Source organism: Notechis scutatus, chromosome 1, assembly GCF_049901735.1.
Source record: "Notechis scutatus isolate UNSWTSFEM ecotype Mainland chromosome 1, rNotScu1.2, whole genome shotgun sequence".
NCBI classification, from domain to species: Eukaryota; Metazoa; Chordata; class Lepidosauria; order Squamata; family Elapidae; genus Notechis; species Notechis scutatus.
This window is the reverse complement of record NC_142009.1, coordinates 272,318,276-272,342,104: the sequence shown is the minus strand read 5'-3', so window position 1 is coordinate 272,342,104 and position 23,829 is coordinate 272,318,276. Positions and strand designations below refer to the sequence as shown.

At 36.9% G+C, this 23,829-nt stretch overlaps 1 protein-coding gene across 1 annotated transcript in view; it reads right to left on the bottom strand.

Moving 5' to 3' along the window:
* Window positions 1-23,829, bottom strand: part of GALNT16 (polypeptide N-acetylgalactosaminyltransferase 16) — a 191,031-nt gene that overhangs the window by 95,951 nt on the left and 71,251 nt on the right. The window contains exon 2 of the mRNA XM_087951516.1: window positions 3,666-3,841. Within this exon, the coding sequence (XP_087807642.1) occupies window positions 3,666-3,841 (176 nt within the window). The remainder of the gene's footprint in view (window positions 1-3,665; window positions 3,842-23,829) is intronic.

Sequence of the window (23,829 nt, the reverse complement as noted above, 5' to 3'; positions counted from 1 at the left end):
CCAAAATTCACTGTTGACAAATAAAACTTCAAATACTTGGGAAGAATCATCTCAAGTAATGAGTTTTTGGACAAAGAAATTAACTCCAGGATCAATAATGTCAGCCAGGCACAGGGCAGCTGTATGCTAGAGTGCTTAATCAACACAACATCCATATCTCCATAAAACTGAAAGTCTACAGAGCTGTGGCTATCCCTTGCTCCTATATGTTGGCCTCCTATAAGGCCAACAGCCCTTGTTTCAGCTCAGAACTTAGAAACTTCTGATGCCTCATCTTTTACAATGGTAAAGCTGGATTTCTTAATTGTGATGAGGCAGAAGTGATGTTACCTCCGGGCAGATTTTAAAAATGGCTTTCCTTATCTAGAGAGTTTCAGTCATTTTATAAGCTGTTCTTTCTCTGGTTAAAAATATTGAAAAGTCTTCCTTATAAAGCAAAGGAACAGAAGATTTTAGGAAAGGAACCATGATTTTAGATTAGGTCTTTAAAAAACAACGGCAGAGATTTATATATACTCTGTGTGTGTGTGTGTGTGTGTGTGTGTGTGTGTGTGTGTGTGTAGGTCTAGATGTGTTCAGGTCTTTTCCTGTGTAAGATTAAGAGTATCTTGGTGATGTTTGCGAGGTCCACTCGCCATCCTCAGGCTGGTGCTTTGGCTTTGTGCCAGTGCAAGCAGTGTGTGATGCTTGCACTGGCACGAGCTGAAAGCACCAGCCTGAGGATGGCGAGTGGGACCTCACCGAAACATCACCAAGATACTCTTAATCTTACACGGGAAAAGACCCGAACACACCTAGACCTACATACTGTACCCGTGAAAATCTACAAACACACACACACACACACACACACACACACACACACAAATATATATATATATATATTCTTAAGTTTTTGCGGGTACTTACTTGTATGGTATTCAGCTTTGTTCAGGTATTTTCCCACGTCATTATAGTTGTGCTTTTAAAGTTGTAGCAACGTTTTGGCAGAATCTCATCTGCCATCATCAGGCTTCTGTATTGTGTTCCTCTGTGAGTCAGACTTTCACAGCCGTTTCAGTTTTAAATGAATAGAAGAGATGATTCCACCAGACTGTCAATTATTTGGAAGCCTGCACTCACAAACAAAAAAATCTCCACAACAAAAGCCAGGCAAACACCTGGGCACAAACAGATCCCCCCAGATACTTCCAGCTCAAACACACCCCAACCAGGCACCCAGATGAAACCTAGCTTCCTAATAAATGATAGCTGTCCATTTACTCGGAGCCAAGCTGCACTAAAAGCCTCCAATACAGGAACACAATGTTGCCAGCCAATCAAGACAAAAAAAGCCACAAAACAGACAGAAGATATTAGAAACACCAATCAAACATAACACAGCAAACTCCAAGACCAATAAACACAGACCAAGACTCCCAACCAATCAGGATGAAGAAAAAACCATTCTGGCACAGCAGTAGGCTAGCCCCAAATTTAAAACTGAAACAGCTGTGAAAGTCTGACTCACAGATGAACACAATACAGAAGCCTGATGATGGCAGATGAGATTCTGCCAAAACGTTGCTACAACTTTAAAAGCACAACTATAATGACATGGGAAACTACCCGAACAAAGCTGAATACCATACATGTAAGTACCCGTGAAAACTTAAGAATATATGTATGTATGTATGTATGTATGTATGTATGTATGTATGTATGTATGTATGGCATTCGGCTTAGTTCGGGTATTTTCCCACGTCATAGTAGTTGTGCTTTTAAAGTTGTAGCAACGTTTCGGCAGAATCTCATCTGCCATCATCAGGCTTCTGTATAGTGTTCATCTGTGAGTCAGACTTTTACAGTGGTTTCAGATTTAAATTTGGGGCAGCCTATTGCTGTGCCAGAATGGTTTTTTCTTCATCCTGATTGGTTGGGAGTCTTGGTCTGTGTTTATTGGTCTTGGAGTTTGCTGTGTTCTGCTTGATTGGTGTTTCTGATATCTTCTGTCTGTTTTTTGGCTCTTTTTGTATCTTGATTGGCTGGCAACATTGTGTTACTTTATTGGAGGCCTTTAATGCAGCTTGGCTCTGGGTAAACGGATGGCTATCATTAGTTAGGAAGCTAGGTTTCATCTGGGTGCCTGGTTGGGGTGTGTTTGAGCTGGAGGTATCAGGGGGGATCTGTTTGTGCCCAGGTGTTTGCCTGGCTAGTGGTGAGGATATTTTTTTGTTTGTGAGTGCAGGCTTCCAAATGATTGACAGTCTGGTGGAATCATCTCTTCTATTCATGCTTTCTGGTCTTTTTTTCAATCTCTATGGCTTCTCTGATGATTCTGTGGCTGGGGTTTTCTATAGTGGCTAGGGTTTTGGTGCCATTGAAGTTGATGCTATGACCTGTGGCTTCCATGTGTTGGACTAGTGAGAAAGTAGTGAGAAACTAGTGAGACATTCAGCTTTGTTCGGGTATTTTCCCACGTCATAGTAGTGGTGCTTTTAAAGTTGTAGGCTACAACTTTAAAAGCACCACTACTATGACGTGGGAAAATACCCAAACAAAGCTGAATGCCATACATGTAAGTACCTGAAAACTTAAGAAAAAAATACACACACACACACACACACACACACACACACACACACACACATATATATATATATATATATATATATATATATATATATATATATATATATATATATATATATATATATACACACACACACACACACAAGAGAGACAGAGAGAGAGAGAGAGAGAGAGAGAGAGAGAGATGTGGTAAACTACAATTCCAGGAAGAAAGATTAGATAAGCTATTCAGGCAATCATAAACTCCTTGACCCTTTCTCCAGAGTTTGTCATCCTTTCTTGAACCAGCAGAAAATTATCCTGCAGTTCCATAGATCGGCAGCAGGTGGTAGCAGGGATGGTTTCGTGCACACAACCCAATCCCATGCATGCACGAATGAAGCTTCACACACTCACCCACCACTTGTGCCTGGTTCCAAATGGCCCACGGTCTGTGGACCAGGACTTGGAGACCCCTGCTATTTTAGCATGAAATTGGCTATCCCAACTGTCAGTTCCTATCCTGCCTATCTCGCCTCTGTTTTCAGTTACTGCCAATCACCTGATTTTCCTCCAAAATGATGGGTGACAAAGCCTACAGATTTGATATGTACCTTGAGTTTGCCATTGGACCATATCAAAATAAAAAAGAGAATACATTTCTAATGATGATCCAACCAAAGATAACTATGATTTATTTCACTCAAGAGCTGGTTGAGATGAAGGGAACAACAGAGGGTCAAAGGCAGAAAAAAATGGTATTGTCAGAGCATATTTGTGTTGTGTGAAATTACTTGGCTTTTTACTAGTCACTATTTAATAGGATCCTTAATAGGAACTAAATATACATAACCAGTTCATTGCATTATCACATTTCTAGAGATTTGTTTAAATGTTAAACAATGTTTCCATCTTCTATGACATCTTTACGCTAACTATATCCAGATGTTAAAATAAATAAAACAGTCTGCATTAAGGATGAGAAGCCCTCTGTCAGGTGGGATACAGATAATATCTTTCTGTCTTTCAGAATTAAACTGTCTCAAAGATTAGGTCACAGAGATGCCATGGTACAAAGTATTGATTACAATCAATACTCATCTGCACTACAGTACCTGTAATGTCTAGTGTCTCTAATGGGCCGGTCACTACTCAGTTTGTCACTCTCCAACTGATTGAAAGCATGTTGCCGATAAGGGTCTTCTCCAGCCTTCAGTAGCTTTGACGATACGTAGGCTTTTTCATCAAATCCTCTTAAGCCATTTTTCTCAGCTTGTGGTGGCTTGGATGCCTGGAGAGGAAGAGAGAGAGAGACAGAGTTAAAAGTTAGTCCTATAAAGGAGAGGCCTTTTAGGATACAAGTGACAACCTGACACTCTATTGAAAACCAGAAATAGATTTTCAAAGTAATACGTACAAAGTTTTATTTTGGGGAGAAAAAAATGAAGCACAGAAATTTATTTTGTCAGTCTAATTATTGGCTGATTGATTATGCTCATGCAGAAGAAATGAGGACTATGTTTCCTTCTATTCTTGTCAAAACATTTGCATATTTATATTTTTATTTTAGTAGGGCTTTTTTTGTTCCCTTGAGTCCGTTCTGAAAGCTAGTGACTGCTTGGACAAATCCCTGCAGTTTTCTTGACAAGGTTTTTTTGAAACTGATTTGCCATTGTCTGCTTCCTGGGACTGAGAGAAGCAAGTGGCTCAAGGTCACCCAGCTGGCTTTGTGGCTAAGGCAAGACTAGAACTTATAGTCTCGCAGTTTCTAGACCATTGCCTTAAATCACTACAACCAAATTGGTTTTCAATGGGCCCTACTTCACAGTAATACAGTTAAAATATTGCAGACTTCAGTTTAGATACATACCTATATTTTGCATGATACATACAACATATATCTCTGGACTCTTTTTAACAATAATATGGAACTGGTATGTCTTTTCCTACCCAATTTTTTTTCAACTTTCTGGTCGAACCAATGGCCTTTGTGATCTCCCATCCAAATAATATCTTAATGTTTTAAGATAAGTCATGGTCAATTAGGTGCTGCTACATAGGCCTTTTCTTCCTAAATTCCTAACCAACATCAACTTCAGTCAAGAATGAATTCTAAGAAATATGGCAGTTACATCTGAAGAGCATTAAACTGGGAAAGGTTAATATAGAACCATCTTACCTGGTCAACTATTTTGACCTAAAAGAATAATTGTGAAAGGTCTACTAAATCTGTCCAAAGAAAAGGAAGGGCTTGCTTTACAATTTACAGTCCCACAGATACACGATGCAGTATCTATTCCTCCTCCTTCAACATTGCTTTGCATGAAAAAGTTATCCTTCTATCAGTTCCATAACTGCTTTCATCTTCTGTAAGCTGAAATGAGCCTCATTGTTAGGATAAGCTGGTTATTATTGATAAGCTCTTTATTGAGACCTCAGAACATACTAAACGATGAGCGATGTTTGATAAAATGTTTGAAGATAGGAATTGTTGAGATTGTTGTCAATATCTGTCCAGACCTTATTCACAGGAGAGAAAGCAGATTTAAGAAAAGTTTCCTAATGAATAGCCAAGGAAAATGTATCCTATGGTGATTCAGCAAATTGTATAGAAAATCCATCTTTTCTTCCAGCTTTATTGCAGTCTTCCTTTTTGTTTTAAAACACTTAAGCTGTTTTCTGAATGACTCTTGCCCAATTGACTATTCAGTGTAGGTCCTGCCAACTATACATAAGAATGCAAAATAAAAACTGGTTTAAATAGTGTTCACAGCTTTTATCCTTTTTAAAGCAGTGGAAATATAGGTAGTCATCAGTTAACAATGGTAATTGGGATGGGGAACTCTGTTACTACGTGACAGAGCCATAAAATGCAATGTCACGTGACCACAGCAACCAATGATTGCAATTCCGGAAGTTCCAACTGCAGTCATTAGATAAATCCTGTGTGTGGTTGTGAGGCATGACATCACCACATGATCACTATTTGCTATCTCCTGGCAACTTCCCCATTGACTTTTCTTGTTGGAAGCTATGAAGGTCACAAATGATGATCACATGACTGATGGATGCTAGACAATCTTAACTGCAAGCCAGTTGCCACGCACTGAACTACAATCAGATGATGGTAGCAATAGCAATAGCACTTAGACTTATATACTGCTTTATAGTGCTTTACAGCCCTCTCAAAGTGGTTTACATAGTCAGCATATTGCCCCCAACAATTTGGGTCCTCATTTTACCCACCTCAGAAGGATGGAAGGCTGAGTCAACTTTGAGCCTGGTGGGATTCGATCTGCCAAATTGCAGTAGGAATAGCTTGCAGTACTGCACTCTAACCACTGTGCCACCGAGGCATGATGGGGATACTACGATAGTTACAAGTGTAAGGACCAGCTGTAAGTCTCCTCGTTCAGCACCATTCAGCACAGATGCTGATTGAATGGTTATTAGCTGAAGACCACCTGCAAAGAAAACTACACTTTTGTGAGGAAAACTGTGTAAACCATTTTCTGAAAACCATTACAGCAGCAAATTCATTCAAAATAAGTCATCAGAAAAGGTTAGAATTTCAAGTTGAAAAACAGCTGATAAATGAAAACTATCCAAGATGATGCCTATTTAAGATGGATGAATTCCATCTGAGTAATACCCTAGAATTGAACTGTTTACATTTCAGCTTTTTCTTCTTTTCAAATGTCTGAAACAATTATCTTCAGTTTTAAAAGAAGGTACTGGACAAGTGTGACAAGCCTTTCAATGCCTGTATACTGTTTTATCTGCAAACCTTTGCTGGCTTTCCTGGAAATGCCAGAGGCAAAATAATTTTTTTTTTTTTGGTGGAAAGCATTTTCCCTTCACAGCTGATAAAAGCTGCCAATGTAGCCCCCCACCCCTCCCCCCCAAAATCTTTATACAATCCCTGTCCATAGTTTTGTACTCTAAAGCAGGATTCTCAAAGAAAAAAGCATGGGAGGGAGGTTAGGAAAAGCATCTGACAATAATGGCAGCTTGCTTAACTGCCACATGTACAACAATATATTCAAATTTGCCATGGAATATATTTGTTTCTGCAGATTGCATGAAGCCTATCTTCATTGTTCTTATGGCTGAGTGACTTTACAAGATGTGACTAGTGAAGAAAAGGCCCAAATGTCTTGTAGAGTTTTTTCAAGTATTGTTGTATCAAAATAATAATGAAGACACATTTTATATTGCCTTAGCATTGGGTGAAGTGTCAGGTTTAGGCAGCTGCTTCCAACTGAAAATACTTCTCCTAAGCAATCCTCTTACAAAGCCTTCTTTAATGAGATTTATTGAAATGAAAGGGACAGGCTAATGAGAATTTCAGTTTTGAACTAATTGATCTTCCAATAACAACTAGCCTTAGACCTGGTAATGAATATATTGAAATGGTAGATAACTTCTGTCTTTTAGAATCAACTGTCAAACATAAAAAAACAAGCAGTTAAGAAATACACCACAAACCAACACTTGGTAAAGCAGCCATTAAGGCCTTGGAAAAGAAATTCAAATGCTGTGAGGTTTCTAAATCTGCAATGATCAGAATCATGCAAGCCGTGATATTCTTGGTTACCCTTTATTGAAGTGAAAATTGGGCTTTGAAGAAGCAGAATAGGAAAAAATATTTGAACTTTGGTGTTGGAAAAGTCTCCTCAGAACATCATGGACTGGTGGATCACCAAACAAAATAATCCAGAGTTCTCACTTAAGGCACAAATAACTAGGCTCAAGTTATCTTACTTCAATCACATTATGTGAAGATTCAGCTCTTTAGAAAAGGCTCTAATGTTAGAAAAGGTGGAAGGAAAGAGCAGAAGAAAATGACTAGCATCAAAATGGATGACCTCAGTTATAGTGATAATGAGTGTGCCATTGGGAGACCTGTAAAAGCAGGTTAGTGACAGATTGTCATGGGGGAAAAATCTATGTGATCACTAGAAATCATAAATGACTTGATGTCACATAAATAATCAATCAATGTTTACACAGAGACTTCTATAGCAAATTTCCTGTGAAGTGGTCATGGTTCTTTTGACTGAAAACAGCGGAGTCTGAAGATGGCTTTTTATAAACTATCTCCAGGATTCTTACCAGTTATTTAATTACTTTATATATCAAACTTCTTAACCACCCATCTCCCAGGTAGTGTTAGCATTACAGTGATGCTTTAAGTCACTAATTTTCTGGGTTTTTTTGTTCATGGTGCTATGCACAGGCCAGTTTAGTGTTGTGGTTAAGGCATCAGTCTAGAAACTGGAAGGTTCTGAGTTTTAGCTAGTGTTAGGAACAAAGCCACCTGGATGACCTTGGGCCATTCGGTCTCTCTCAGCCCCAGGAAGTAGGCAATGACAAATCACTCCTGAAAAACTTTGCCAAGAAAACTGCAGAGACTTGCCCAGGCAATCTCTGAGAAACAGACACAATTGAACAGAACAGAAAAAAATGTGATTGTGAAGCATTATCCAATTGCATTCCTACAGAAATGCTGTTGAGTACATTAAAAGGACTTAATAGAAATTTGAAGCAAAAACATCCTAATTCATTTGTTTTATTTGATTCTTATTGAGTCTCCAATGTCTCAAAATATTCCATTCCTAGGTATTGGGAGATGTTTTACCATTTTTATCTGACAGTGTGCTGTTTACTCTTTTTCCTTTTTATCTGATCTCCAAGAAAAAAGTTATCTCAGCTTTCTCCTTGATTTTGACTCATTGTTACTATGAAGTGTGGCCCTAGAGCAAACATGGTTATCAATTTTTGGCTTAGCTGTTAGCCTGATTTTCTCCTGTATCATTTATTATTTTTCAGTTCAGGTCCTATTTCAAGGCATGTCTGGAGTTGATAAGAGCTGTAGTTCCAACATATCAAGAGAAACAAGTTGTGGAGGCTGGATTAATCCAATTCCTTAAAAGAATATTCCCTCATAAAAAGGTCCAGAGTGGCTAATTACCTTAGAAAGGCACCATGCTCAGGAAAATATAAGATGGCTATCCAATACTACAATTATTTCAGCTAACTGAACTTTTCTGTGGTTTTTCTGTTTGCCCTGTCTTGGGTCCTACAAATGTTGCATAGTCAGAAATTCTTCTACTCATGTTTCTGGAATGTAAATTAAAACCTGCACTTTAACCATTACTTTCAATAGTTTCTCCACTTTCCACTGTCTTCCATCAATTTATATATGAGCAACACAGTGATTTAAAGATTCTTATGGCATAGGCATTATTAATCAACCATCACAGGTACAAGCAGGAGGCTTTGAAATCACATACAGTGCTAAAGCCATTGTTTAATATTGTACATGCAAACCTTCTCCCTTCTCTTCTACTCCTGTGCCATGAAATCCTTTGCTAACAAGAGTTGGTTTCCATATCTACTAGAAAGTGCTTTTAGTTTTAATTGTAGTTGATTCAGACAAGCCAGATTCATAAAGCACAATTTGCTCTGACCTTATTCAGGCAAATAATGGAAAACCAGGCATAACTATTCTAGCTGGTTGCAAACAAAAGCAAGTGGAACCAAGTATTTAGCCATCAGGAAGAGAAGAGATAGGGAGCGAAGAAGCCCGAGACACCTTCGTATAATGTTAACCCATAGGTTACTTTGTAAATGAGGCATGAATAGATAGATACTCTTAGTACGTTCATAGTTCAAAGTAGTTTCAAACCCAGTTTCCAGCTGGAAAGTAAGACTCCACTCAACAGAAAAATAGTTCTGGGAAGTGTAAAAGTGATGGGCTTTTTCTTCTCGGTTCTGCCAAGATGAGCAAGGTATTTTGAGGACACTTTATTAGCCTAGGTATCAGAGGTAGTATTCAGCAGGTTCTGACCAATTCTGGAGAAAATTTTCTAGAGGAAATTTTGAGTAACTTTCCCCCAGGAGTGGGGTGGGAATAGAGATTTTACAGTACCCCTCCCCTGCCATGCCCACCAAGCCACACTCACCAAGCCATGCCACCCCCCCACCAAGCCACGCCCACAGAACCGGTAATAAAAATGTTTGAATCCCACCACTGATATATATAGTTCCTTCCTCACCCATAATTTCTACTTCCTTCCTGTTATCTCCCCTTCCTCCTTGCTGCTGTGTTCCACACACCTGAGTGTCACAACCAGAGAAATGTTTTTGTGGTTACCCTGTCTCTGATTTCATAAAATGTTTGTAAGAGGACACTCAGTATAGGATCTGAGACAATGAAATTAACATTGATATTTAAAATTAACATTAATATCATTAACATAAAAACCTGGACTTGTGCATGTGTTATCTCTTCTGCGGGAACTGCACTCACTGCCAATCTGCTTCCACATACAACTCAAGATGCTGGTTATCACCTTTATTGGGGCTAGGCTATTAGAAAGACAACCTCTCCCCTATTTCATCCACCTGGCCCACGAGGATGGAAAGGCAGGGCATGTTACAAGTGTCATTTATTAGGGAGGTGCATCTGGTGGGATCATGAAAAAGGGCCTTTTCAATGGTGGCCCCTTCTTTATGGAACATCATTCCCCCAGAGATACTGTTGGTCCCCACCCTAGTGTTCTCCAAAAAGGATCTACAAATGTGATTTTTGCCAGCAGGCCTGAGGATGATGAATGGAGATGGAGCCTATCAAGTGGTTGATTTGATCGGTTGCTACCATGAAGAGTGAGGTGGTTTTTCTTGTTTTTCTTTTATGGTAGATTTTTTAAAAATGTTGTAAGTCCTCCAGAGTCACCCATGTTGTCACCTGAGTTGGGTGGCTATATAAATTTGTTTAATAAATAAATAAATAAATTTGAGCAGCCTCCTGGTAGAGCACGCAATCCACAACTGAATATAATATCTACATGAAAGTTTGGAGTGGCCCTTCACTGACAGGTGGACAGAGAGAAGATCCTTTAATGTTCCTTGACTTTGTAAAACATCAGGAATAAGAACAGTATTACTGTTAGGAGGAGCTAGGTTATGGGCCAGGATCTGAATCTGTCTTCTACACCAGAGGTCTCCAACCTTGGCAACTTTAAGACTTGTGGACTTCAACTCCCAGAATTCTTCAGCCAGCTATGCTGGCTGGAGAATTCTGGGAATTGAAGTCCACAAGTCTTAAAGTTGCCAAGGTTGGAGACCTCTGTTCTACACAATTGACATCTAGAATGAAAGACTTTCCTACAGTATATAGAATCCTGTACTAGTCTCTTTAAAATGTGGAAGTGACAGACAGGAAAGAATCAGCCTATCATTCTCAAGCTTTTTCTGTGATTCTGCCTCCATAATCGTAGAATTTATCATGATTTTAAAATATCAACATTTATAATTTCATTTGTGGTTTCTGATCCCAAACTAGATATTATAGGGAAGATCTATAATTGGATCTCCTGTCATTTTTTTTTTTTTAGATTTAAAAGCAACAGCAAGATGGGGGTGCAATTGACAACAAAGATGCTCTAGAAAATAGGACGCAGCACTTCCTCTCCAGAACAGTACAGTCCTAATCACAATTCATAATTTTTGAGATACTATTTAGTATCTGCTTTCAGCTCCTTTCCTCTATCCAGATGGGCAAATCTCAGCTTGTTGTGTGATTTTGATAAAACTCAACTCCCTCCTTAGTAAGCCTGTTTTAATGACTTTCAAAAAGTGTCAGGAGATTCAGTCATGGATTTTCCTTCTCAAATATGTTTTGTTCTTCCAATAATAGAATACAAAAAATTGTTACAACAATGATATAATTGTTAAGCAATCTGCATCATTAATTGCATACTTGGCTAAAAACACATACTGTATAACTAGGACACAATGTAATGAGAAGAGGGGTTAGCACAATGTGTCAATCAGCTGCTTAGTCATATTATTTGTCTGCTAATGGCTAGGTATTGTGTGACAGGCATCTACAGCGTGTTCATTAAACTTATCTAAGCATTTCAATTTACATACTCTATGTGAAGCGTATCTAAGAATCTTTAATTATACCCTTACAGGTTAAATCCTTAAATTAAATCAATGAGAATATCAATGCTTCAAATAAAGCCAAAACAGAACATGAACAAATTTGTTCCAAATTAGTAATGCTAGGAAAATGGGTTACATAATTGGGTGTGAACCAATCTCTTCTTTACATGCAACTGAACCAAATTATAGTTAGTTGGAATCTGTTGTCATCTAGAATTCCACATACTTAAATCACTGAGAAACTACCTCAACTATAATACGCAGGTCCTATGGGACTGAATGCTGTCACATAATAATATGCAGTGTGAAGCCTGATCTGCAGGATCAATCCCTCAGTGGCTTCTTGTGAGCCTCCACTATGCAGGAAAGCTGAAGCTTTCAAAATGGCTACAGCAACAAGCAGAGCAAAGCTACAGGCTTTGCCTGTCTTGTTAAAGCCTGCTTCAGTTATCTATACACACAGCTGAAGCAGCAATGCTTCTAGTTAAAACAAGTGGTGAATTGCACTCTCCAAGGTACTGATTATTGTTTGATTTGCCAAGAAACAGGTCTTGCTTGCTACTGTATGCCACCATTCCTTGACAGCATTCAAGTCATAAGCTGCCATCCTCAGGGTTTTCAGCAAGATCAGTTCATGGTGAATATAGTCCACTATCTGGAAAGTCAGGGGGCAGGAAATAGAGTAATTAAATTAAAAATAAATATTTTGCTACAATGTCCTGAGGCCCAAAAGAATACAAAACGGAATATTTGTGGGCAACCTCTGAAGAGAGATGGCCTGAAGATAATTGGACACTGAGTCTGCTTCAGAATTGTGAGCTTGATTCCAGAGACATGACATGAATATGTCATTTAGTAAAATATAATAAAAATATGTGTATCTGTTGACAACTATGAGGGTGGGAACATTGAAAGGCTTCCTTAAAAAAAGAATCTGAGCAACACTCCCAGACAAAATGGAAGTGGGGGACAGCTGGACTCCTGTCAAGAAAGAAGTCTGAATTTCTCCCTGACTGGCCACACACAAAGGAATTAACACATCTAAAAGAATGAAAGAATCACACTACAGTAATCCTACTATTACATCTGAGCTTATCTAAACTGCAATCTTATATTTAACCTTGTGGTTCATGAGCCTGCATCCAATTTGCTTTAAGGGTATAGGTGCTTGCATTAGAGTAAAACTGTTGCCCTTGCACCAACAGTGGGAATCCAACTTAAATCTGAGCTTCAACTGCAGTGTATCACTGCTTTGACCCTGAGAGTGTCAGATTGCTTTATGTATCATGTAAGGACAATTGTCCTATATCACTAAACTTGTCAAGTTTGCTTCTTTATCGACACTTCTCAAGCCAAGTACATGATGCTGCCACCTATGAACCTATTAAGAAAGAGTTGGCATCAGATTTCATAAGCTTTAGATGACATCTTATGATTTCTCTGTTTCATCAGGCATTTTATCTGTTACTTTCATACAGTTCTCTTTGACACGTTTGTAAGAAATATATGTGTCAATGTATTTTTATAAGCAAATTACTTGTTTTAAAAAATATAACTGTTTTTAAATGAGCTGTGTTCTCATTTTGAGATGGTTTATAGCCATGAATATGCCAGATAGAAAAGACCATACAGGTAAATAAATAAAATGACAATTGTATCCCATCAGATATGAGGCACCAAGTGAAAGGAAGTCAGTTCTCATCTATTTGCTGCTGTTGTAGGATCCTCTACAAATTAAATCCATCTGAACCAAGAATGGGTTCAATTCTGCTCTGAGAAAAGAGAAAACAGAGTATCTAGGAAGTGACTCTCTTAGTTACAAGGGGACAAAATAGAATGGAAAGAATTGTTATTGGAAGGAAGTATAAATTACTATGAGAATATAATTAATTTTATTATCTAAGGAATTTCAGTTGAGAGACTGAACCCTGAACATAGTTCACAATTTTCCACATCTTACTTAAGCACAACATCATGCAGTTTTAATACATCATGAGATTTCTCTGCATTTCTTGCTCCAGAAGTAGACTTTTTCAAAAATACCATTATCCCAATCCCTGATAAGGCTTTTATTTGCTTCCATTTCTTACTGGTTATTCAGTTTATTGGGACTCAACACAACAATTTCATTATCTGTTCATCCCAGTTGGATTGCTTCATTCTTATATGGATTGATAATATCAGACACCATTATTTCATTAGTTATTCAGAGCAGAGATTTTCAATTACCAGCATCTAGAGGGCAGCAGAACGGGCAGAGTCTGAAATTCTAAGGCAGGGCTATCAAACTCATGGTCCGCGGGCCGGATATTTCACATGCTGGCCATGCCCATGCCCAGTTTAGCGAAGGGGGGGGTTGAAAGTTGCAATACATCACGTGACACCGCCATGATGCCGTGAGTTTGATACCACTGTTGTAAGTGCGTAATTTTTATGACGTTTGAATGGGTTCATCATTTTCTCTGGTGGTATACTCATTTTTTGTAATTTTAGAAGAAAAATACAAGAGACATGTGATAAAAGTCATCAAATCTGCCCAGGGGCTACATATTTCAATGATAAGATGAACTATGTTTATCAATATTCTTTCTGCTAAATAACTAAGAAAGCTGATCTCTCTCTCTCTCTCTCTTTTTTTGCATTTGTATTTGCTCCTCAAATAACTGTCTATATTGGGGTTTTGTTTTGTTTTATGCATTTAGCTAGTTTTCTTTCCTTATCATGCAGTAATTTAAAATGAAAGTTCCTTCTGAATAAGACTGGAGGAGTTGTCAGCATGTATTGTGAATTTGCCTCCCACTGAATTCTATCAGCATATATGCAGGTCATTAGTTCCCTAGTGATTTATGAGTTTCTTAAATACAGAAGCACTTTCAAATCAAAAATATAGCAAAGAAGAAGAAGGCGATAGTATCTTTACATCAGCATAATAAATTTTAAAAAGAACTCAAAGTTTATCAAGGCAACAATCTTGACATTCCAATTATGACAAATACACTTAGCAGAGTCCACAACTGTGAAACCAAAGAGACACAAGTTAAGAGGGTGTATCTGCACTAGGTAAGAATATACCAAAAAGTTAAGAAACACATTTAACAGAGGTCTGAAGGTGAATACTTGGGAATCAATTGAGTAGTTCCTTAGCCTCCACAAGTGCATGACCCATTAATGTATTTTCATTGTGGTTTCTCTCCTCTTATAGAAAGGAAGTTCCATAGAAGATTAATAACATGATAACATCCCCTTGTGATTTGCATGTCTGGATCATGGATCAAAGACTGCCTTCTATTTACATTTTTTCAGCATCCCATTTTCTTCCCACCCCCCACCCCCATTTCTTACTGTTTTCTAAAGAACATTTCTAGACAAGAAGATGAGGGGAAAACATATAGTTCAAGAACCATTGCTTTGACTCAGATCAGACAATGAGCAGATTTTTTCAAAAAGAAAGATGAGAAAATACTTATTTATGTATTTATCGAAATAACAAATCAAAGTATTTGGGTAGTTTATTTTTTTGGATTTATATTTGCTTTGAATATAATAAATGAAAACAATATAAATGAAAGTGAAGAGAAAGGATTCTTTATGGCTGATGGTATCTGGGGACCAGAAGTGAGGAATCTCTGGCTTAAAAGCAGACACTTATTAATCAGTGGTGGAATTCGATTTTTTTTACTACCGGTTCTGTGGGAGTGGCTTGGTGGGCATAGCAGGGGAAGGATACTGTAAAATCTCCAGTCAGAGGTAGTATTTACTGGTTCTCCAAACTACTCAAAATTTCCGCGACCAGCTCTCTAGAACTGGTCAGAATCTGCTGAATACCACCTCTGTTATTAATCCATAAGAAAGTGCAAGCAAGCAAACAAGAGTTAGCCTGCCAAGTTTTGAAATGTGACATCCAATTGAATCTTCGAATAACCATAATTTTCACATGCATAAATATGTTTTCTACACAATTATAGAATTTCAGATTTTCAGTGTGAATACTGGTATCCACTTTGCAACAGTTGATACCTATTTGGAAACTGTAACATGGGATAACTTGTAAATATACAAATATGATGATGCAAACATTTCAATGTATATGCTTCTCTCAACTCTCCACTTTTTGAAAAGTTTATGTGAAATAGAAGTCTGTAGAGGTTCTCAGTCATCCAGGTCATGATTGTCCCAAAGGTGATTTTTCAGGAGGCAACTGGACTTTCTTGTTGTTTCATTTCTTTGAAGGTGCTTTGCTTCTCATCCAAAAAGTTTCTTCAGCTCTGACAGGATAGTGGGGAATGGAATGGAATATATATTTACGTGAAATAACTTTCTCTCCCTGTCCCTGTCTCAATTTCAGAAACTCTTCATAAGTGAATCTTGGTGTTGTTGTTGTTTTGCTTTATATGGTATATGAATGTTCTTTCAAAACCAAGTAGAGCTGATTTAGATGGTTGACCTGATATATCCCTAAAACTTTATTTATTAAATAAATCAAACTCAGTGTTTGTATTCTGTAAGTGATTCTCTTGATCCATTTGTTTTGTATCTTGTATCTTCCCACAGGCAGCCACTTTTAATAACAGATAGCTCTTTAACACTGTTTTGTCAAAGATCTGAAAATGTTAAGTGATCATTCTAATCACTTTAATTAATGGGTAGCATTTGGAATAAAAGCCTACAGTATGAAAAGAAGTATGAGAAAATGCAAATGTGAAAAGAATTGAGATAAGCCATCATTTTAACCCAAACCCTTTCCCTTTGTGGTGCAAATAATATAAGTATACTCATATTAGGGATTTTTTTTTAACAAAAGTGTTCTCTGGAAAGCAAAGCTTCAACTGACTCTAAACAAATAATGAATCCAAATTAATTCAGTGTAGCTGCTTTTCTCTTTTGTTACAGCTAGCGGGCATGATATTCCACAAAAGAAAAATGATGTTTCCTCCTAGGCCATAAACATTTCACAATACAATATGTGAGGCTTAGCACACAGCAAATATTTATGGCTATAGGACAATTAGAGGAAATATGAAAACCAATTTTGCACAGCCTAAGTTTCTTATTACTTTCATTCCACAAAGTCTTTTATCTTTGCAGCTCCAGAGCAAAATAGAAACTGCCTGCTAGAGCAAAGGGATAAGACTCAGAAGAAGAGTGGGGAGCAGAGAATGCATAAAGGTTAATCATTTCTTTTGAAACATATGTTTCATTATTATTATTATTGATGCAGAGCAACTGCTGATATGATCAGATTTGTCTACTCGGACAGTTTATTGATTGAAACATCTAAGATGCTTTAATATTTCACTTTTTGTAATTAGGAACATTTTGATTCAGGTATACTCTTAAATATCTCCCCTCACAGTTAAGCTGGTTTCTAACAGAATAACAGAGTTGGAAGGGATTTTGGAGGTCTTCTAGTCCAACTCCCTGCTCAGCCAGGAAACCCTACCTTGAGAAGAGTGCCTGCATTCATCCAAGATTTATCACCTCTAAAACCCTCTGTGAAAATAGAAGTATAATATCTTCTCAGCCTTCTCCCAATTTACATTTTGCCGCAGAAGCCAAGTGCCTGGGATGTGAGCCTCCTTATTTGGGGGTTATTTCTGCAGTATTTGATACTGCTTACCACAATTTCTTCTGTCTGGATTCACTCCTCTGGATTTGGGGAGCACAGTGATTCTAATACTTCCATTACAGCAGATAGCATGGATGGCTTTCTTGCCATTATATTTTCTGCAACTTCTGTATGTATCTATTGGGAGATGTTATTCATACTTTTTGGCCAGTGGTATGGATGACTTGCAGGTTTGCCTTTTTTTTTCACCTACACGATCAGAGAAATTATCGGGCTTCTGAAACCGTTGTACTGGTATGCATGGGGGTAAACAAGTTGAAATATATAGGTTGTATTTGGCAAGTTACCTAACCTGGATAGTAGAAGAGGTTTTAAATGGATTACATTCCTGCTAAAGATCAGGCATACAGCCTAAAAGTGCTCTTGGAGATGTTGGAAAAACTCAGCTGATCGCAATAGCCAGGAATCATTCTTATCAGCTTAGGTATTTCATAGCAACTTTATTTAGAACCCTATTCAGCATAGGTATGTTAAACCCCTTCAAATTAAATTTAAACTAGTTCAGATGATGCAGATTAAGGGTATCCAGACGCTGGTGGAAGATAATAAATCTGGACCAATTGTGCACTTATGAAATCAGAGGCTGACATACTTCAAAGCCAAATTCAAAGTGGTGTTATGAATGCTAAATCCTAAATGGTTGATATAAATATCTACCTTCAGTTACATGATCATGTCTGCCCACAGCTGAAATCTGAGGCAAATTTACTTTTTTTATGTCTTCATGGAAACTGCTAGGTCCACAGTGGTTGGATTTATGTATTGCTGTATATATTGTGTTGAAGCCAAGAATTCTAGATGCTAAAATATACCCAAATTATAGTGTTCAACTTATCCATAGATAGGCTTATCCATAAGTAGATATATATATATATATATTTAAAGAACCTACATATTCCTATATAGTCTAAAAATATAAGCCCATCCATAGCTAAATAGATCCTCAAATTTTAACCAAAATATCATGGAAAATATGGGTCAGCTTATCCAAGGGTAATGCATTTTCATGGTGGTTTGATTAAAAATTTGAGGGTCAGTTTATCCACAGATAGTTTATACGCATGTATATATAGTCTGCTCTGTCGTAATGTATTCTTCTGTTGGATTAACAAAATGTATGGATCAGCCCCTGCAGTTTGTAAGCTTTGATTTATTGAAGAAGTGCCAGGTCTAAGTTCCTTGAGATTCAAATGAACTTTTGATCAGTCTTCATTGCTTCTCCAAAAATTAATTCTGATCTTAATTAGATAAAAGGGAAAGTTATTAAAAAGATCAGGTATGATCATATTAATTAAATTCAACTAATTAAATTACATTTAAATGCAAATTATACTGCATTAAACTTATGTTTTCTCATGCCCCATTTAAATCTCTGGCCTGATCCCATCTTTTTTTTGGGGGGGGGGGAGGTAGTCCCTGACAGGCTACACAATAGGCAATTCAGCCTGAAAAAGTTATGCACTTCTGGTTTATGGTTTAGCATAATGTGTAGACCCACCTAATTGTGGCATTCAACAAACTATTATTAAATAAGTCATGGTTTAGCACAATGCATGAATCCAGCCAGATTCATTTAAATAAATCTTGCAACTCTTTGTTTTAGAATTGCTTTTGACTAATGTGCTAAATTGCTTATAGTTGTATGCCAAAATATTTTTTTCTCCTCTTACATTATTTACAAATTGATGTCTTTTAATTTATTATGCTAGCAACATATTTCACTTTGAGAGGGTGTACTCTAAAAAGCAACTATAAACTTACACACACACACACACACACACACACACATACACACACATTTAAAATGCCATTGATTGGTTCTTTTGGACACAACCAAATAGATTAACTGCTTCTTTGGAGTGTTGGTCAGAACACATTAAAAAGAATTTTTTTAAAAAAGGTCCTTCAAAATCTATTAATGAAAATCATTGTAAAACACTGAGGGTTTTCTTAATCCTTTGTTTTAAGATTTCTTGATAACAATTTCCAATGTAAATTGGGCTGCTGAAGAATAAATATTATAGAACTTAAGTACAAACTTCTATCTAGAGTTTAAGATAGCTTAAAAAATGGAAAAGTGTTCTCAACAGCCTTTCAAAAGTAAGGCTAGCATTGCTTTAGCAGATATGCTGGAAGCTACAAATGAAATATATTTGCTGTGCCCAAAGAAAAGTGTTTTGGGTGGGGGGAAAAATGACAGTTTTTGCTTATATTTCTCCCTATAGAACTAATATATATAGATACACACACAAACACTAATTTTGCCAAGCATTTTTTTTTGTCCAAAACAATAGCGTTTGCTTTATTCAATTACCTCAGACTACGTGCCCTGCCAAAAGAAATACAGTAGAAGATGTTACCATGGAAACCAACAAAAAAAATTAGCCAGCTGTTACAACTGATGTAGCCTTTCTATCCTGACCATCCTTTTTTTTTTTTTTTTTAGTGACCAGCTACACAGAAAAAGAAATGTTAGAGGAAGCTTCGGGAATATTGGGAAAAAACTTTTAATCCAGCATGGGGAATTATTTGTATTCTGCTCCATGGAAGATGCCCATTTTTCTCTAATCTTTTGTGTTCTCTCACACTCCCACATTTACAGCACATACAACAAACCTATAATTTGTAAACATGATCCTTGTTGCAGAACATTGCTTCATCACTGGAACACACACACACACACACACACCCCTTCCCTTTTCACCCACAAATTCCAACCACTATTGACAAAGGCCATTTTTTATTCCAAAATGCTGATCCAACAATTTGTTGCAATACAGCATTTTGGGGTCAATAGAACTTCACCTTATTCTGCCATATTCTGTGCCTAAACTTGCTGAATGAAGAAGCCCTGTCCTTTCTCTTTTCATTAACCATTCTTCACTGCTGCTGAGGCCTGATTACCCTCGAGATCTTTTGAATGACAGGTTTTCTATCCTATCTCGCTTACATTAATCACCATTAATAATGACACCTCAGCCAGTTTCTGCATTACAACTGAAGCAGGGTTTAAGCACAGTCCGTTGGGCAAATGCAAAGAAATGTATTACCGGTATATAATATCTCTCTCAGAATCAATATCTTAAAAGCAGTTTTTGTTAGAAAATTCGAATGTAAGAAGAATTGTAGCCCAGAGAATTTTCTATAATGCCACATGGAAATTAGCTAGTGTCTGTGAGTATGTTCTTTAGGATTAAATATTCACTTCGTAGTCAACCTCAATCTCCTCATTAGGAGGAAGAAATGGCTGTTAAATGCTAGGATAATTGGAAATGTGCTATTAGCCTGTTTGACACAAATGATACGTGGCAATAGTAGATTCTAACACAAGTACTGTAAGAGAGAAAAGATTAGCACTAAAACAACCTGATTCAGCAAGTGTATTAGTTGACAGAACAATCCTATAATACGTTTTCATTCAAGTCTCTCTGAATTCACTTGTTTTTATTTTTTAAAAAGCATGTTTTGTTTTATTCATTCATTTATTTTTATTTGCTTATATGAGCCAGTCTGGTGTAGTAATTAAGGCATCAGGCTATAAACCAGAAGACTGTGAGTTTTAGTCCGCCTTAGGCCCAAAGCTACCTGGGTGAGCATGAGTCAGTTACTTTCTCTCAGATCTAGGAAGGAGGCAAGGACAAACCACTTCTGAGAAATCTTGCCAAGAAAACTGCAGGGATTGACCAGACAGTCTCCAAGAATTGGACATGATTGAATGGAAAGGGGGAAATATGTACTTATTTACTTAATGATTTATATGGCCATCCATCTTACCATAGTGTCAATGGGCAACTCACACAGTTAAAAAATAAAAACCAACAGTAAAAATAAACTATAGTCAAGGTTTTTTTTTTTAAAAAAACCAACAATCCAGCTGTGATTAACATAACCATCTGGGCTCTAAATGACAATCCAACCCCTAAACCCAAGTGATTATATTAATATACTCAGGCTGCAATCCTATGCAGTGTTATAAACTCAATGAATAATCCCTTTAATGAATAGCATTAGGAAACCCTCACCTTACTTTCACCAGTCAGAATATAAAATGCTGTGCAAACAGAAGAATGAGGAAGAAAGACTGCAGATCTGTTCTTGAAAAGTACAGATTTCTTTGAAGATTAAACTTTGCTTGGACAATATGGTTGGGCCTTTCATAGGACCTAATAAGGGACTTATTTCTCTGTTGGGTTGTAGGAATTCTCCGAGCCTGGTTTTTCAATTGCAGATGTTTCATCCCCTGTTTAGGTAAGTAGTGAAGTGTTTGGACAAGCTTTGAAAACTCCTACAACTGAACACTAGAACCCTATGTTCTCCTCCAATGTTCCTTTTTCTGTTTTACATTCTTCTCCTCTTTGATTGTTATTAGCTATTTCTACTGGTTGGTAAGAGAGAAGCATAGATATGTGCATTTGTCTGTAAATTTCTGCTTGAGGCATAGAAGAGCTGGTACATGCATTGTATGAATTTACACATGAATTTTTCACTAAATTAATTTTAGTTAGTAAGCATTAATTCAATTCATTAAATTCAATGAATGTAAATTTATTGTCCTAGTCCTACCCATTTTAGAGAGAGAAGCTTCTGCAGGAATAGATATACAAAAGGTAAACTGCAAATAAAAGCCCATACTATATGCAAGTGTGTCACTGGCATACTTGGCAGGGGGGAATCTTTAGGGATTGGTTTCAGATATAAATGACAACCTTGGCTTGGTTTGGCTTGGCTTCTAGGCATCAGACAAGATTTTTGTGCTTCTAATGTGTCTTCTGTCCATTCTTTCAAGGAGAAGAATCATCTTAAAATTGGAGTGATATTCCTTTCAAATAAATGCAAGCAATATATCTAACATTGAAGCCATCTATGTGTTAAGCTACAACTTCCATAATTTGCAGCCAGCTAAGTCATGTTAACTGAGAATGTGAGCAGTTGTATTCTAAAAGATTAGGAAAGACTGTTGTAAATCAAATGCATATCCAAAAATCTAATAAGTCTGTATTTCAATAGACTACATTCAAATCAAGCATGATATACTATAGTTGTCATGGAGTGAAATGCATTTCCTATTTTTATGTAAATGCAGATATATTATGTGTCATGCAAACTTTTGTTATATAGAATATATGCACTGCACAGCTGCTGGAAAATTGATGTGTGTTATTGTCTACATAAACATATGATTATATTTGCATAATAATATATTTTAAAAGATAGAAAAGAAAAGAACTTTTTATCTTTGAGATGGCAGTATTTACTAGAGAATGAAATTACTTCCCAAGCTCAAGATGAAGTAACTTGAGAGTTTCACAATAACAAGATTATGACAAAATCAACTTGTGTTTAAGCTGCATGAAGTGTCTTCTACACTTATCCTAACTATCCTCTAAAATTTGACATCCATGCATTTATGTTTACCAATCTTAGATAAGTAGATAGGTAGGTCATAGATAGATAGATAGATAGATAGATAGATAGATAGATAGATAGATAGATCCCCCCCTCAAAGCATTGAGACAGATAATTGCATGAACCCATTCTGAAATCGCTTTGAATTGGAATATGTTCAGTTTAGCCTCACTTATTCCATTTTGCTTTCCATAATATTTAGATGTTAATTGGTCACCTAAATAAACTAAACAGAATAACCAATAAATGATAGACAGTAAGGACATAATGTGTATAAAAATAAGACCCACAAAGATTAGTAATAACATGAGGGGAGAACAGAATGGCTTTGGAGAATACTATTTATTCTTTCTTAACAATTTTATTGTTAAGTGAAGGATTTGCAATTAAACATGTTAGGGTTCCCTCGAACTGCTTAAGATAGAAGCAATTTTCCACTCTTGGCATATGAACTTCTCATCCAGAACTTAGTTCTCCTTCTTAGTGTCATTAAACAAGAAAAAAATTTAGATAGTAAGGCAAAGCTACAGAGTCTTCTTTAAGTTTAGTTAATGGCTACCTGGACAGTTCCATAGACTTTTGTCAGGAACAGCTTAGAAATGGCTTGCTAATATCATTTTCCAGGATGTCATCAAGAAATACACAAACCAAAAGACACCACTCTTGTTTTTTTCCTGTTCTTAGCCCTAATTTGTTCCCTGGAAATAAAGTGTTAATCTGTATCTAACATTAGATATATTTTAAAATTATTATGTCAACTCCCTTATTCTGAAGAAAAAGAAGATGCTTAATACCCTCCTTTAAATGATATTCCTGATCAGAATTGGGAACTTATATCTATTTCTAGCCAGAAAATATCAACCAGTTCTTATATATTTCTATTTTCCCCCAAACTGGTGTTTCTAATTGCAAACCAGAGGCTGTTGATGAATAGAAAGCGCACAATTCCAGTTCAGACTGGAATTCAGTTCAGTCCAAATCAGGATGCCCTGTGTTTTTTCATCCCAATGTTAGTCAATAAAATAAAGAAAGGGAAAAATTTAAATATGCTTATTAAAAGCGATGAGAGCCAATTTGGTGCAGTGCTTAAGGCAGTAGGCTCAAAACCGGCAGATTGTAAGTTCTAGTCCATTCTTAGATACAAAGCCACCTGAGTAATCTTGGATCAGTCACTTTCTCTCAGCCCTAGGAAAAAGATAATGACAAATCATATTTGAGAAGTCTTGCTAAGAAAACTTCAGGGACTTCTCCAGGAAGTCTCTGAGAACCAAACCTAATTGAACTGAAGAAAA